Genomic DNA, 17,586 nt, shown 5'->3' on the forward strand with positions numbered 1-17,586 from the left:
TTACTGCCGCCCATGGACATCTGTAATCAACCCCAGATAGGATTAGATATTCCTACCTGAGGTCGGCCACAGATGCGCCGCTACCCCTGCGGACTAAGCTGCAACGCCTCGGAAAAGTCTGTCTCCCTTACCACACCCTTCAAAACGGAACACAGCAGCGCCTATCACTGCTGTTATTAGGTAGAAATAGGTGTGGCGGTGGTGCCGCCGGAGTCGAACCACAAAAGGTTCTACCACCTTCAAAAATCATCCTCATCGCCAATCCACATTGAAGTAACGTGTCGTATACTCTAAGCTTCCGAGAATTGCGGATGAGACTCGTGACAGGCAAAGGAACGAAAAAGCCTTTATTTTGAGTCAAAATTGTCAATAATTAAATTCACAATAATTAAGGGTCTTACGCAGAAATTAGATGTCAATAATATTATCACATACAACTTCAACTGACCAATCGTATTTATAACTATCGATAGTTTGACAGTCACAGCCCTAGCAAACTACTAATTAGTAGTTCTAACAGCAAAACGATAATTAGGTGTAATTTGCACATTTGCAAACGACACCGCACTCAGTTGCAACTCATGTTGAACCGCAGGGGTATTAAAGAGGAAGTTTGTCTCAAAATTAGTAGAATTTTGAACGTGTCCAAAACTTCCTTCGTTAGTTGTTGTTCCCTATTGTTTTAACTGTTATGATTGTTGTTTGTATATTTGACAAGTGTAACCTTACCCGATTTTCACCTAATATTAAGTACTTAGTTGATGGCATCTGTAATTAACACCAGGTAAAGGAGGGAGTCCCACCTACGAGTTTAAGTACAGGTGTGTTCCTATTCTCCGAACTAAGGTACCGGGTGTTAGTGTTTCCCCCTTACCATATCCTTCGAGCGCAGCACCATACTCCTAGAAATATACAGCTGCTTAAATAGGAACCTCTTCTGGCAAGATTTCTCCTTTTTAACCGACTTCAAAAAAGGAGGAGGTTTCTCAATTCGACCGTATATATATATTTTTTTTTTTATGTTTGTTCGGCGATTTTTTCACGATGCCGCGACCGATCGACATGATTCATACACCATTGTATGCGGCTAGTTTCACAGGGGGTCCCATTTCGAGGAAATTTGAAAATTTCCGCCAGTTTTCCCGGAAAATTGGAAAAACCCGATTTAATATAAACTTGAATAAGTCGAGTATTTCTTAACCAATTTTAATTTTCTTTTTTTCATATGAAAGAGAGTTTCGTTGCGGTACTTTCCTACCTTAACACTAGTATGCTCTGATGATTAGAATTTAAGTTATGGGGTGGAACTCATCATCTCATGAGAATTGAGTGGGCAGAAGGTAAGTTATCATAAAATATCTAAAAAGCAGGGGTAGTGATGGACTTCAGAAATATGTACTAAACCAACATTTATTTCAATTATTTTTTACTTTGCAGTGACATGGAAGTCGGTTTTATTTTTTTGTTAATTTTTTTTTTAAAATGTTACCGTTGATTGATTTGTCTTCATTAATGTAATAAATTCAGAAAAGAACTAAAAACCTTTAGACTCGTATATTAATGTATAAGTTAGATCTTACGTGAAAAAGCGATAAATTAATTCAGCGTCCTCTGTCTATTTACTATCACTAAGCTTCATCTGATCAATTCCAGGGTCAGTTAATAGGGTCAAAGGTCAAGTTCGTGGATTGAAGGGTAAAGAATCCGTCTGTTTGATCAGGAGCACAAATCGAGTTTTAGTTTCGAGGTCAATATTTGGAATGGTTCTTTTTGCGCTTAAGTTACTGAGATGTTCGAGTGAAAATTGTTTGAACAAATATCCGTAAAGATGGTATTTTTATTTAGTTCTATAATGTAATTTGAAATGTAGCTGCATAGATTAATAAAGATTACTCACTCCGAACAAGAAAATGTTACCAGTTTTAAAATTGAAATAGTTGCGTAAAAAAGTTTTGCCCCGTCTCCGTGCTAAAATGTCCCTAAAATATTTGAAATAATTATTTATTTATTATGTAGATTACGCAGTATTAGTTATTTATTCGTAAATGTTCTCTAAAAATGTTTTTATTTGTCAAGAATTCAAAAAAAGAACTTACTAACTGTTTGTGGATCATTCAATTTCAAGGCGGCGAAGTATCTTTACTAATCTATGTGTAGCTGGTAGAATTTGTATAACGGAACCGGTAGAATCAATGTATTCGACGCAGAATGTCTATCTACTTCTATAGTGAGGCAGTTCTTGCTTTTTGATGGAAGAGATTTAGATTTTGATTGACTTATATTAAGGGAACATATTATATGATCGGCTTCAGTATTTATATGAAGCTGGGTACAGATGTTCATGGATGGCAGTAACCGCTTACTATCAATACATAGCACACACAAAACAAATATTTCTATTAGAATTTATCATAAAGAACGGCATATTATATGATGCGGATAGTTACGTAATAACGGTGCACCAACAATTTTATAATATAATAATTTTCAATCTAGGAATCAATTCAGGTACAGTAAATAGCATAAGTGTGAAAAAAGCGTGGGGTGCTCCATTTATCAGTTTTCGAAAAGCTCGCCTCGAAAATCATTAATCCTGAGGATGTTGATAAGGACAATGGTACAAAATTATTAAAATCGTGTATTGTCATTGGTTTTTGATAATTTTTCAAAAATTTGAATTAAACTGAACGTTCAAAGTGGATAGAAATCGGGTTCAAAGATTCCATTACTCTGTTACGTACATACATACATACAACCCAAGCTAATAAAAGCGTGTTAATTATAGCAATTTTCGGTTAGATAAAAAGTAAATATACACACAATACATGATTTCCTATGTAAATGATTCACAAATTAAATGAAAGTATTTTACGAACAAAATGTATAGCACTGTTTTCCTCCCTTTTGTATTTTCCTTCTATTGTAGAATGCCTCTATTTCTGTAATATCCTACCTATGTTTATCAAATTATTTAATTAATAAATATCATTATTCCCATTTTTATATAGAGTTGGTATCATATACTTAGGTTCCATGATAATACATACATATTATGTCGATGAAATCTGACGATAAACAATTTGAACTTTTTCAATTAATACTTAATTGTTTTTAGAGATAGTCAAGAAGTCTAGAAAACCGCACTGTGTCCGCAAAGTGGCCTTTAACCCTTTTCATTCCTAGAGGACAATCATGGATATCTGTAATCAACCCCAGATAGGATTAGATATTCCTAACTGATACCGACCACAGATGCGCCGCTACCCCTGAGGACTAAGCTGAAACGCCTCGGAAAAGTCTGTCTCTGTCTGTCCACACCCTTCAAACCGGAACACAGCAGCGCCTAACACTGCTATTATTAGGTAGAACACTATTATTACATAACTCAGATTAAGATTTTAAGTAGCAATTGCAATATACAGGCTTCTCTTCTCAATACTAATTAGCATAAGGGAAGAAAGTTGTATCTTTTACCGAACGAAATAGTATACTCACATAAATAGCCTACATATTTACGAAACCAAATAAATACGATCCAAGATGACAGCGAGCTATCGTACCTCACAGCGTCATATAGCGTACAAGATTTATTATTGTACCAGACAGCTCAATTCACGCTCTTCGAGCAATAAATCTCGAGAAAGTATTCCTAATAATAACTCTCAAAGGGCTGACATAAGATCACGTTGGGAGTCTGTGCACGCACCGCCAGCCTTAATAGACATTCGGCTTATCCTTCAGTTGCTACCCACAAAGGGCAATTAACTAAGTGGCTACTTTTTATTTTTGGTGAATACATCAACATATTTAGGGTGGGTTACACCATATAAATTTAGCGTTAGCAAAAACATAAACAACCGTAAAATTTAAGTTAAGTAATTTATCGGTTGCACCATATCGGTTAAAGTTATTGTTTTTGTTAACTTTCGTATCTATCCACGTCTACCAAAAATGTGGTGACAGCGAGGCAAATGACTATAATGACAAATAACTTGGTGCAACACAGAATTGTAATATTCCATTGTTATCGTCAAAGTTGTTGTTACAGTTAACTTTAACGCAAACTTAAACCGATGTAAAGCTTGCGTTTAAGTAAAAAACAATAAATACTTCGTAGGTTCTCAGCCTAATGTTGAAAAATATTTAGGCGATTCAGATATCTGTGATTCCATCGTTATCTTATCTTTATAATTTTATTTCTTTGTTATTTATGCTACGTACTTATATTTTATTTAAAACATATTTTGGTCCTATATCTCAATTTGCATAAATATTGTACAACTCAATGATATTCAACGCACGTATCTGCCCGATTAAATAAGACTGGTTTTCGAGCTTATCTGAGTTACTGTTTAGGTACTACAAAAGACCTACGTGAGGTTATTGAGTCTAATACTGTAATCATAACTCATAAACCATCATTGTTTCATATGTTATATCTTTTATACTATGTATTTTAATATGGAAATAGCGAACGGGTATATAGTCCACCTGATTAAAACTACTGCTTTAAAGTCCTACTTGAAATTACTACTAGGTCGGAATTGCGATACGACGATAAGTATGGTGCTTAACACTACAACACTGGAGTTTCTTTCACAGTCAAACTACAAAGGTTCAATCTTCGATAGTCAATTATGAGTAGTAGAAAGACATACATATAATAATACGTACGTAGGTGATTGCCGGTGGGTCTGTCGGAGTTTGTGTAACTTCTGCACGACTTGGCCGATTGAGGTTGACGATATATTGTTTTCTAAAAACGAGTAACAAAATATACTTATGGTTCAAATTGTACTCATATCTACGCATATAAACAATGTCTTGACATTATCTTGAATGATAATATTGTATTGGTAGAAGCAAATAAGTCTGGCAATCATCTCAGGCTTCTGGATTAATAACGTATTCGTGGTCAGTTTCAGATTTCTTGTATTATATTAAGTCAGATTACTTGTACTATATGAAGTCATCCACATTAGGGACAATCGCAGGGGTCAACCCAACCGGAGTGCAATGAGAAGGCCTCACCCTGGGGGAACCGCCTTCCTGCTCACGGTGTCCCCTACGCCAGGTAAGTATGTACTATATGAAGTCAAGATTAACTTCAAATCATCATCATCACCTTTCGACATCTTTTATTGTATGGAATAGTTTACTAATTTACAAGCACAGCTTAACATTAGGTGGATTGTATTTTTTTCTAAAGAATATAATCAAAAATACTATAGTAAAATGCGGGACCATATACCACTTTCTACTCTAAAAGGTCTAACTACTCTAAATCTTTATGAGTAGACATAACGATTTGAAAATCGCACTTAAGGGTGCATGCGAGATACGATGAAGTTCGTTGAATACATCTGACTTATGAAAGAAGGAATCACAAAGCTCAGTAGCATTCTACACACGCGCCGCCCGACTTAATAAGTCTCATTTAGCTTATCGTATATTTCATATAACAAGTAATTAATTAAAAAATCAAAAAACCCGACTGCACTATAAAAGCTGAAGTAGAATTTCCAAAAACGGTGAAATAGGTGTTTTATTATTTTTATCCAGAAAGCCAAATACAAAGTTTCATAGTAGGTATCTGCTTCAAAATCAAAAGATGTTCAAACAATATTATCCTATTTTATCCTTGTAGTGCTCAATTACGCTATATAAAGAAACTATGAGTAAAATTCAACATTCAACACTATAAATTTCAGCGGCTTCCCTTTGCGTTGATCTTTATCACAGCAACACTACTCATCTAGTCAACTCGATGAGTTATATAAATGTATATATTAATAACTTAAAAGATATTACTCATACATTATATGATATATAATTTCTTTATTTTGATATCCTACTCGAACTACAATCCACCATTTACGCTCCATAAAATATATAACTTCAGTAATTCTAAGTTCCAGTCATTATTTTACCTCGTAATGGGTAGAATTTCATTATTTTTATCCAACAAGCCAAATACAAAATTTCATACTGTTTGCTTCAAAATTGACGATTGTTTAAATTAACTTTTAACCCTTATTTTACCCTCTACGGGGTTAATTTTTGGGATGGGGATAAATAGGTGTGTCCTTGTTCCTATCCAGAAAGCCAAATTCATTTTTTTTTAGTAGTTGATACAAAATTAAAGGATTTCAAAAAAACCGTTGTCCCTTATTTAACCCTCTTAGGGGTAGAATTTCCAAAAGGCCTTTCTTAGTACCTATTTACGCTACATAGCGAACCTTTGTGCAAAATTTCATAACTCTAAGTTGAGCGGTTTTGGCTGTACTTGGATTTCTGAAAAATGAAAAATTCGTTTAGTTAGTCCGTCAGTCAGTCTCCTTGATGTTTTATATACATACAAATATGTTTTTATAATCTCCGTTTAATTTCCTTTTATTTGATATCCTACTCGATAGGTTCGGTTAACTTTTTTTTTTAAATGTGTTAGTATTTCGCGCCAAAAAACCGCCATTTTGATTTTTTTTTTCTAACACCTATCTAAGGACACTCGGGTCATTGAGACGAATATAATGACATCTTAATTGTCGACATTCATCCAGCAGTTTGTTAGATCGGATCAAATAAAGAAAGACAAACATACAAGATACGCGCGAAAAACATAACCCTTCCTTGGCAGTCGGGTAAAAAGGGGCATTGTTGTTTAAGATTAAGAAATAGGTACGTTTATATGTTGAATAGGATTTCATGCTTTTGTTACCTAAATAATTAATTTATACTTCAAAAGTTCATTATTAGAATATTGTTGAAATAAATTTACTAAGGTTAGAATGTTTAAATCAGTGATATTTTTATATGAGGTTTAGAATAGTATCGCTTTCTTATGGACGTCGTAAAAGGCGAATAAGGGACTAAATCCAGGATGTACTGTTTTTCTCAGCAGGTCCTACTACTTACATTTTTTATAATATAGGAGTAGCAGACGTGCATGCAGTCCACCTGATGGTAAGTGGCTACTGCCGCCCATGGACATCTGTAATCAGCCCCAGATGGGATTAGACATTCCTACCTGAGGTCGGCCACAGATGCGCCGCTACCCCTTAGGACTAAGCTGGAACGCCTTGGAAAAGTATGTCTCCCTTACCACACCCTTCAAAACTGAACACAGCAGCCTGTTGTATTAGGCAGCTAATGTTATTAATCACTGCTGCAGAAATATAATACCTAATCTACTGCTGTCAACAGCCATTTGCTAATCTACTGCTGTCAAAATACCCATTTATCTTTCGTATTACATGACCAAATAGTGGAGTACAATTGAGTAAGTACTTACATTCTTAAACGAGGGTGTGTAAAGCCCACGGTGCGCAGCTGTCCCCACACTGGCTTATCACGCAGAGGATTCCGCAGAGAGTTCGATATCCAGCCAAGAAAAATCTGACTAGATTCTGATGTAGATTCGTGTTCTGGGTCTGGGTGTTTTTATATTGCTTGTCAAATGTCTATCATTATAACATTATGTTACTCACAAATAGTGCCAAGTTCGATGCGTAGGATACAGTTAGTCTTGTGTGTCGTAGAACCTAACAAAAAAACGAACCACACGTAGGGTAAATAGATTAATCTACTACTAGTGCTTGTCAACGGTTTCTCCCATACCGGTTGTTTTGTATTCACGTCGTCTGGCATAAAATATCGATTGTAAAGAAAATGAAAACCGCGTATCGCGGGTAGGTACCCGTTACATATTAAAATGTATTAAGCTAATGTAATTCTGCAGTACCGTTAGTTTAAAATCAATTATGAAAGGAAATCTTAGTGTGGGACGATGAGAAGAATTCTTTATTCAAGCTTACATTTATCGGGTAGGTTCAGATTTTCATCACCGTTAGCATAAGAAAAGCTAATCTCATTGAATAATGTAAGTAAACAAAGCTCATTGAAATATTGTCACGTAGTGCGACTACAGTGAATGAATCTCGCGCTTGTTCATTCGCGTCACGCGTTCTGTACACAAATAAGAAGTGACGGAGCCAAGTTGCGTTATTTATCGGTTGCTTCCTGCTCTCTTCGTCAGCGATTATAGAGAAAATTACTTGTTGTTACACGTTTTTTCAACCAATTTTTAGAACATCGCTTACGCCTGTTATAAATATTAAATCTAATTATTGTTTTGATCACTGAAAATCGGCAATGTCCATTGCCGAATTTGAAGCCATTGCCATATGAAGAAATTGTCCAATTTCTTCATACTAGACATTGCCTTGCAATCTTTGATAGGGAAAACATCTGATGGATTGACCGTTATTAATAATCTTTTCATTTTGCATTACGTATTTAGGTACTCTTTTCATTTTGCAATAATAGGCTTTGATATAGGCAATATAAATAAAACCGTATTTTAATGATGCAAATGCATGATAATTATTCAGTCTGCACCGGTGGATTACAAATACAAATTTTGGTATTTTGATATAGGCATTTTAAATAAAACCATAAAATCTCAATCACGCATATCATTTTATTATGTCGACTGTAGCTATGCTCTCTTCTATTCATTTAGTTACAATTAATTGACAATTAATAAAAAATATTCTTAACTTTAAGGGTATAAAAATAAAATTGTAAAACAATTCCTATCTACGAGTTATTGGATTTGAGAAAATGGCGTTTTTAAGAAACTTATTTTGAAAGATTTAAAAAATGAAACAATGATGTAACATTAAAGAAAATGCAGTTTAAAAAAAAGACAGTAAAATCACATTATTCAATTAAAAGTTAATTTTGAGTGACATTATATTATGTGCTTACGTAGATAATTGTGATTGTAAAATAATTTAATAATGATAATTAAGATTTTTTAATTCATTATTTGTTCATTAAACATAAAAAAATACCTATTAAATAAACGTAAATTAAAAATTATTTCGTTTCTTTGAATAAGCTTTGGTTACGTTCTCATGGACGCATCTTTGGTTAAATTTAATAAAAAATCTATTTTTAAAACTGAATTACAAACAAAAATATTTATTCGTTCTGATCTTATAAGCCAAGTACATAATTACTTGTAATACAATTAAAATTGATTATGAACATACATCTCCTTCTCTATGTACGCCTTAGGAAATACGAGTATATAGATATATACGCATTAGGTTCTGTATGTCTGTATAGTAGGCGTTGTTTACTGCAATTTGGTGCGCTTGGGGCGGCAACACTGTCACACGTATTTCTATTAGACTTTTTGGTTGAACGCCACGTGTAATTAAATTTTACATTTTATTTAGTTTTATATGGCAAAATACGTGTGGCGCTGATGCCACCTTGGTGGAATCATACTAAATCTTGCCTCCCTTTATATGGAGTTGATTACTGTTATACATGACCATTAAAAATACGTAGTTCACATGCTCCTTTACTTCCATCCAATTAAATGTTTGCCTCATTAAGAACAATGCTAGATACATAAATCATAAAATTGTATTTTATATACTGCGATAGTACTTAAACAATTGCGCCAACTAATAAAGTAGATTAACAAATGAGATGACATATCGAGGCAAATCATATCTTTATAGGAAGCTTACAAGTTGCAGGGTATAATGAAAATGAATTATTCACAAATTGGATACAAATTTCAATATTACATGATATCAAATTAATAATGTATTGTATACAATAATATTTTTTACTTGATAGTGATGATTGTTGTTTAATTTCACAATGCAGTACATAACTGAAATGAAACAATCATTTGCCTTACTAAAGGATTTCACAAACAAGTGATATGATATAACAATTAAAATTCATGTTAATTATTTCCCAATTCTTCCAGTTCAACTTATTACCAGTTTTCCATATATATTTGATATTTTAATAACAATTACATAATTATCATTAATTTTAAAAACGTACAAATAAATAAGACACAAATCATTGAAATGTCGACTTTACATTCATTTTTTTATTTTTCATTCAATATAACGACAAGAAGTTAGATTGTGATCTATTTCGTCTAGCTACAACAACTCCTTATCAATGATTTATGATAAGTAAAAAACGCTTTCCCCTAAACTTACGCCATTAAAAATTCTACAAGGAATTTTCTTTCACACTATTGAAAAATCTTTATACTATAGATTGAAAGCATTACAGTAAGTGACACCTTTAGAAGACTAATATAGTTTATGTTAGGTTCATGTCAATATTAGGTATATTAATACATTTTAATCTATATATTTATTCTAATACATAACTAATAAACTATTACATTCGCTATCAGTCTGATGTCAACAACAATAACTACATTTATGTCTATTTTACTTATATACATTCATTTGATTTTCTCGAAGTGTCTTGAAGTAGCTATTTGACAATAGTTATACGATACTTCTTAAATTATTTCATAAAATAAATTAATTTCTAGATATTTATTTCCATTATGAACGGAGATATAGGAAACTCAAAAGTACCTTAAGTTGCTTCTTTTTAATGATATAGATACGGATTGCGGCCCGGTCTATTTTACGAAAAGTAATATTAATAATATGTAAATTATTTAAATACCATTTCGTAGCATCAATTTGCAAAACTGTTATGTAACTCAAAATAAAGCCATAAAAATATTTTAAATCTGTTTCTAGATATTAAGTTCGCAGATCTTAAATAAAATAATAAATATGGTAATATATGTCTCTGAATTTACATTGAAAATTATTAAAATGGATAAAATTAAAAGGACGTTAGAAGCCTTATTAAATGGGCATTATTTGAAAGAAATAAAAGAATGAAGAAAAAGAACAAGGAAAAAATGGTACTAATTGTACATCATAGATCACTATTGGAAAACATGATAGAAGGCCCTTAATGACCGAGGAAAATGAACAAGCAATTTATTTCAAGATTTCAAGATCAGGACTTCAAAGAAAGCCATTGTTTGACCATCAACGTTCATAATAGTGATATCAAAGAAAATTGTTGTCGTAAAGGAATTCAAAAGAAAATGAACTAGAAAGTTCTTAAAAAGTCTTTAAAATATCGATGACAAGTTTTGTAATATCATATTTTTGGCGGATTTTCGAACGAAAGATACCGCTTGGCAGTAATCCAAACCAAAATGGAGTCGACGCTATCTGCTGATCCTAATTTACAAAATAACAATGCAGCTTTATACTTAGTTGAGAAAAATACGTTAAATGTTATAAACAAAGAATAATTGAATGCGAGAAGGGGAGGTAATTTAACCAGGATAATATTAGAGTAATACATTTTCGTAATAAACATTTTAAAATTCAATTTGAATTAAAACAAGCTGAACGTTAAAGTCAGCTAAAATATACTTGATAATGTTAAAGACCTTGTTAAAATTAGTCGCAATATATTTTATAAAAATAACATTGCTGGAAAGAAATTTAAGATGAAATAAAGAGATAAAGTTAAAAGCGGACTAAAATATTAAGTAAACATTGATATTTATGTTGTGAGAAACAAAATTCTACAAGTACTTTATAAAATAAATATACATTGGCAACACATTTTTAATGTTAACAGTTTTGCAAATATTTCTTTTTGATATATCAACAGATGAATAAATGTTTGTTGGTTGTGAAGTTTATTTTATAACAAATTGTTGACTAAATGAGTATAATACAGAAAATGTAGGCACATTCCGGAAATCAATCTCTTACTCGTCAAAAACTAATGTTTTATTAAAATTTAAAACATTTGTTTTAAATCGATAACATTTATTACTCCTTCAATATTATCTTTGGTGATTATTTTATTATGATTTTTAAGTTCTATATGTATTATTTAAGTTTTAATATTTATTTTAATTAATGTATGGCTCACTTTGCCATCTATTTTAAGTAATATAAGTACTTTATGATAATATTAATTACATTTAATAAGCCATTTCTTATATAATTTTAACACGCATACGCTAATCTACCAAATAATTTTATATCAATAGCAAACACACAATAGCATCACCTTTCTTTATTTATAATTTAAATATAATAAAATATAAAAAATGAAATAGCATTCGATGCTATTCATTAACTTAATTAAACGAATCGACTGTTCGATTGTGTATCTTCATCAGTTTGTGCTTGCTAGACTAATTTTATCATCTTGATAGAAAGCGTGAAAATTTAAAAGTTATTCGTTAACTGTTATGCCAATAATTCATGTATCTTAAAATTCAAATGTAAATGAATGTATAACCAAAAAATCATAACTGTCATATTTCAATATCTTTAAGTTATACTTTTTATTAAGTTACTATTCTTAACATTAACATAATTATAGCATTTTCTAACTATACAATATCTTCATAGAACTAAACTTATTATAAGTTATGAATTATCTTTATGTAAAACTGTTTAGTGTCTTTGGAAACTGCACTATAGTCGGGTTATGCACTATATGGTCTTTGTCACAATACTACTGTCACTCGGGCTAGAACTATCTTCATGTCTCATGTTCTTGAGATCCTGAAAAAAGAACACATTATTAATGTGGTTATAAATATGATTATTACGTAAGATTAGCTTCCAGATGGCGCTAAGCCACAGTAAACATTAGCTCCGTGTTAAAAAATGTTAAAAAAATTGACATCAATTCATAAGCCAGTGAAATATAGCTCAAACTTCTAATTAAGAGATATTAATTACGATAAGTATGCCAACATTTGATAAGTATATCTTGGCTGCATTTGAATGCCACAATTCAAGCGATTTCGCTTTACACTCCCACTTTCGCTTTACACTCCCAAAAATAAATCTCAGAGCGCCGTGGGATTCCCCCACGAAATTGCTTATAGAATTCCAATTTTCTCCGACATGTGTCTTATAAATACATTATTCAGGTGCGCTCAACATATCAAAAGAAACAATAATGTCGTCTAACAGCGCCCTCTATCGAGTGGGGAATCGGTCGACAATGAGGACGCGGGGGAGGATTCGTTAAAATCGGTCGCACGTGAAAAGGTTTCGCCTCCCTATACCGCAACGTACAGTATTCTGTACATAATAAGATTTTGTTGCTCATGCGAAAGATGGTGGAATTTGCACCATTGTAGAGGGTGTTAGAATTTATACTTAACTGTTTTAATACGAACATTGTAGTTAGCATGTTATTACAAAAAAGGAAAGTTGTTTACTTAATATATATTAAACAAAATATAAGTATCGGCTCTGAGTAATATTATAAACGCAATCATGCTTACGAAATGATGGCATTTCGTAGAGCCAATTATTAATACACTATATTCATTATGAATTTAAAAATACAGCGTAAATCATTATTATCAGTTCATATTTCTGTTCTGTTGTGACTTCGAAAAGCTATAATATAATTTCAAAGTACTCTTGTATGAAAACGCCATCAATTGCCAAATGTCACACTCACCCGGGATGTAGCGTTCCTCTGTACGACAATCTCCAGCCTGTCCCCTGCTGATGCTATCAGCGGCACAGTTAAGCAGCAATCGTAGTCCACTGTTCTGGTTCCGTTCACCTATTGGAATATTAAAGAAACTTATTATATTCAGCAAATTAATTACAAAATCGCGCTATTTTGCTCTTTTTGATGATTAATAACATTACGTTTAAAACGTCTTTCAGGCTCTTTTTCTACTAGCCAGACATAGGTCTCCCCCTAATGAAAAATCATCTTAAAATTTGAGATGGTAATAACTTAGTCACGTCGTTACTATAATTTATAATTACCATTACTATTGGTATTGTATTTGTTACAGATGCTAAAGGCATCAGTAATAAAAGTTACTAAAAGCTTAATAATGTTAGCAAATTTTACACTCAGGTCGAATCGAATATTTTAAATACAATAACCATAACTCATGTGTAACCTACAGAAACTGCAGAAACAATTCCCCATAGTTCGATTCGGACCGTCATTATACGACGATAATCCGATCACGATATCCATAATCGGATATCAGACTAACCTGCAAAATCCTGTCGTACGGCCGTAGCAGGCCGACTATATCGGCCGGGCCGCCCTTTCTAATCCGGTTGATGTATACGCCTCTTTCGTATAATCCGTCGGACACTGAGAACCCGTAGTCATCGTAAATAGCGTCTTTGTATAGAATGACGTGGTGGACCGACCCTCTAGCGGGGGAGAGCGTCTCGCTGCCGTACAAGCCTGAAACAAAGAGGATTTGGAAATTGTTAGGCTTGAGGCTGTAACTGAGTAAGAAATAGGGGCTAGTCTTTGTTAGAAATTGCGCCAAAGTTTTGTTATTGCGTAAAAAGGTATTTAGGTACTTTTAACACGTTTCTTCGGAGATATAAACTTGATTACTGAAAATCTTATTTATAATTCGAGTAGTTAAAAAAAAAAGATATATAAATAGTTATAAAAATAAAGAAATCATAATATGAAGGCTAATGAATACTTATATAATGAATGCAAATTTATTGTAAAATTATCGCAATAATTATTCTGATTATTTTTGCCAAAAATATTCTTTACACATTTTTTGTGTTTAATGTACTTTATTAATGTTACATACTTGGAACATCATTTTCATAAATCGGACTTGTGGTGAATTGAAAGCTCGTTCCAGGGATTCCGGGTTTATGCGGAGATTTCTGCGGTGTTGTCACGGTGTAGATTCCGTTATTCAAATAGTCGTTATCCCAATTCGGCCTTCTGCTTTTTGGCGAAACTATTCCATATGGGCCCATTTGAACGTAATCACATTTACATGATGACTTCTCCATGTTATGTAACTGGCAATCCTTCATGGTGTTGGTCAAAATTTCAATCTGTTGGACGTCGTCTTCTCTCGTTATATTCTGTTTATTTTTTAATGTGTTCTCTGGTATTATACAAGTATTCTCGTAATGGAACGTCTTCAACGAATTGTTAAGAGAATAATTTGGCAGTGGTAAGTCGTTTATACTGTAAGGGGCCGCTGTACTAAAATTGGACGCCATAAGTTTGTCTTCGTCCGTTGGAGAATAGGGTTGCTTATCTATTCGACTCTTGTCGGGAACGGCATACTCTATTACCTCGGAATTACCTGAAACCGTATGAATAAATGTAGTCTAAACAAAGTGCGGTAATAAAATACCCTCGCAGTAATAAATGGTCTCTTTTGAAATTGATTCCCCGCTCAATTTACATAGGTTTCTATTTATTTGAGGTCTAGTACTAAACTAAATAATAGATTTGTCAGAGTAAAAAGAAAGGTAGGCTTCGAAATAACATATTCATAGGGTTGGATACTTCAGTGGATGTGTGATTTAGAAAGATTTACAAAAAGGTTCTGGATAAATAAGGTCACTTATATGAGTTTTTTTTCTTTATTATTGTCCGCCTGGTAAATGACCATTAGTGTGCTTTGATCCTTTCATACGAGGCGACTTTGATTTTTCGCTACATAATTGGTAATTTACCAACTGATTATTAAAAATATTTAGTGCTGTCACAAAGTCAGAATTCTTGTGTTATGCTTACATATCTTATGTTCTTATATTATTATTGTTGTTAACTATTTACAGTCCTATGACTTACCACAGTTAGCACTAGTACGTATAGGTGTATTCTGATCCCATGACTCCACGGCACTATCATTTGATAGTCCAGGACTTGATGTGGAATGACTCGAGTCTCTTGCGCTTGATTCTGCACAGTCTATTGATCCTGTTAAAGAAAATTATAGTTAACTAATTTAATAATTTCATTTTATTATTTACATCGACATCGTTGTATCAAAATAATACAGCTACGGATAAATATCATTATATTTTCTGACAAAAATACATCATTGCGCAGTATTCCGAAGTTTTATATGTCCCTATTGAAGTTGTCTTACTTTTAAGGTAAAATTACAACTTAGACTAAAGAGAGAACAGTGCAAAGAATGTGATTAAACTCAGATAGGACTCTCTTCCAATTAAGGGTTCAGGGGCAGCAGTGATCAGAGAAACATAAGCAACATAGTAAGTAGAGTAAGTAGAGAAACATAAGTAACATGCAAGCTCTTTCTTATGTGGCTTCCATTACACAAAGTTAAAACTGACACACTTGACGTTATACATTCTTTGATACTTCCATGACATTAGTAGCCCAATTTTTCAATAGAACAAATTAAACCACCTCTATGGCACGGCGCCATTAATATCACCAAAACTTTTAAGCCAATTGATTTTGCTGAGTTTGAAAAGCCTGTCACGGAAAAGCGAAAAGTGTCGGATAAGAGCGTTAAGTATCATTTGGCCCTGCGCCAGCGTGGGTTTGACAGCGACCAACTAGCCCCAACGAGTACCAAAAGCTGTGATAAAACCCTTTGTATTCAAAGCGAAATTATTTACGTACGTGCTTGACGGTAAAATATTAAAGATTCAAAGCACACTTCTGTTAAAGAAGTACATTATATCAAAACTGATTATATAAAGGTAGTGTTGTCTGAGAAAATAAACACAATTTGTAGCGAGACACAATTGGTTCACAACTCAATGTCAATAACATTAACTGTAGTGATAAAGCCAAAAGATGTGCTGCAATGGTCATAAAACTGGACGTTTATCTTGCCATGTCGTTCCTTATTAATTCAGACTGCTTTGGAAATGAGCCCAATGGTTTGAACGAACTCCAAAAATAACAAGCATCGGTAACTTACCGGTGACTTTTCTGCAGAGTTGCAACTGGACTCTTTGTCCGCTTTGCTGCAACAGTTTTATTGCTTCCGACAAAGGCTTATTTAGGACACTTTCACCATTTATGCTCAGTAACTCATCCCCTATCGCCAATTTTCCGCATTTCTCCGCTAGGCCACCTAGAAAATAGAACGGTTTTAAGTGAATTTCCTGGCCAAGTGCTTACTTTTTAAATTCTTGCAGATTAAATAACTAGGTTACCAAACAACAAATTTGTACTCCTGATGCTCTAGTTGTTATGTACTGTTTTATTTTAATCTTATACTTTCATAATTCTAGTTAACTAACTTTTTGAAATTTTAATACTATATCACATTTAATTAAGGAACATCGTGCTGTTAATTCTTTTATGTCTTACCTTCAACAAGTCCACTTAAAAGTATCGGCTGCGTCACATCTTCACTTCCAGCTATCGTCAGTCCTAAAGGACCATTATCAGCTCTTATAAGTTCTACTATAAACACAGCTGTATTTCCACTGTCACTGCTGGTGTGACTTCTCTCGCTTTCTTTGGCGCTATTGTTTGGACTATCCGTGTGATGTCCAGAGTCTTCTCCACTATGGATAAGAGCTTTTGTTTCTATATTGCTAAAGCTTTGTAAAGTTAATTTGGCATTATGTTTGTGGATAGTCGACCAATCTTCTGAGAGGTCTCGTTTGCGGATTTTCAAAGTTATGATGTCATCTGGAGAGTTTTGAAGTATGTTGAATGCAGTATCCTGTAATACGTATGTGTATACTAAGTTATCTGATATTTATACAAAATAAGTTTTGTTTTTTTTTTACTTTTCATCAAAAAAATACTAAATTATGACTGATTGTAACTATCACTTTTTTATTAGGACAAGCTTGTGTTTTTCACCCTTACAATAATTACTAAGAGTTCGCGAGGGTAAGAATTTACTCTGAAACACGAAAGCACTCAAGAGAAAACTCA

The 17,586-nt window shown here is 33.1% G+C and overlaps 1 protein-coding gene and 1 pseudogene across 3 annotated transcripts in view; both read right to left on the minus strand.

The window, feature by feature from the left end:
- Window positions 1–4,948: 4,948 nt before the first annotated feature.
- On the minus strand, window positions 4,949–5,082 carry LOC140751172 (uncharacterized; annotated as a pseudogene).
- A 3,379-nt stretch (window positions 5,083–8,461) lies between these two features.
- The window catches only part of Grip (Glutamate receptor interacting protein), a 355,140-nt gene continuing 346,015 nt past the window's right edge, over window positions 8,462–17,586 (minus strand). For all 3 annotated transcript variants that reach the window (XM_073084279.1, XM_073084278.1, XM_073084280.1), the window contains 7 exons: window positions 17,008–17,368; window positions 16,613–16,768; window positions 15,505–15,633; window positions 14,498–15,010; window positions 13,928–14,127; window positions 13,369–13,476; window positions 8,462–12,452 (listed from right to left, as the gene is read on the minus strand). In XM_073084279.1, coding sequence (XP_072940380.1) covers window positions 12,381–12,452; window positions 13,369–13,476; window positions 13,928–14,127; window positions 14,498–15,010; window positions 15,505–15,633; window positions 16,613–16,768; window positions 17,008–17,368 — 1,539 coding nt within the window. In that variant the 3' untranslated portion in view covers window positions 8,462–12,380. The remainder of the gene's footprint in view (window positions 12,453–13,368; window positions 13,477–13,927; window positions 14,128–14,497; window positions 15,011–15,504; window positions 15,634–16,612; window positions 16,769–17,007; window positions 17,369–17,586) is intronic.

The sequence above is a fragment of the Epargyreus clarus genome, unplaced genomic scaffold (genome assembly GCF_041222505.1).
Source record: "Epargyreus clarus isolate Ecla_fem2 unplaced genomic scaffold, WU_Ecla_fem_2.2 ptg000021l, whole genome shotgun sequence".
Lineage (NCBI taxonomy): Eukaryota > Metazoa > Arthropoda > Insecta > Lepidoptera > Hesperiidae > Epargyreus > Epargyreus clarus.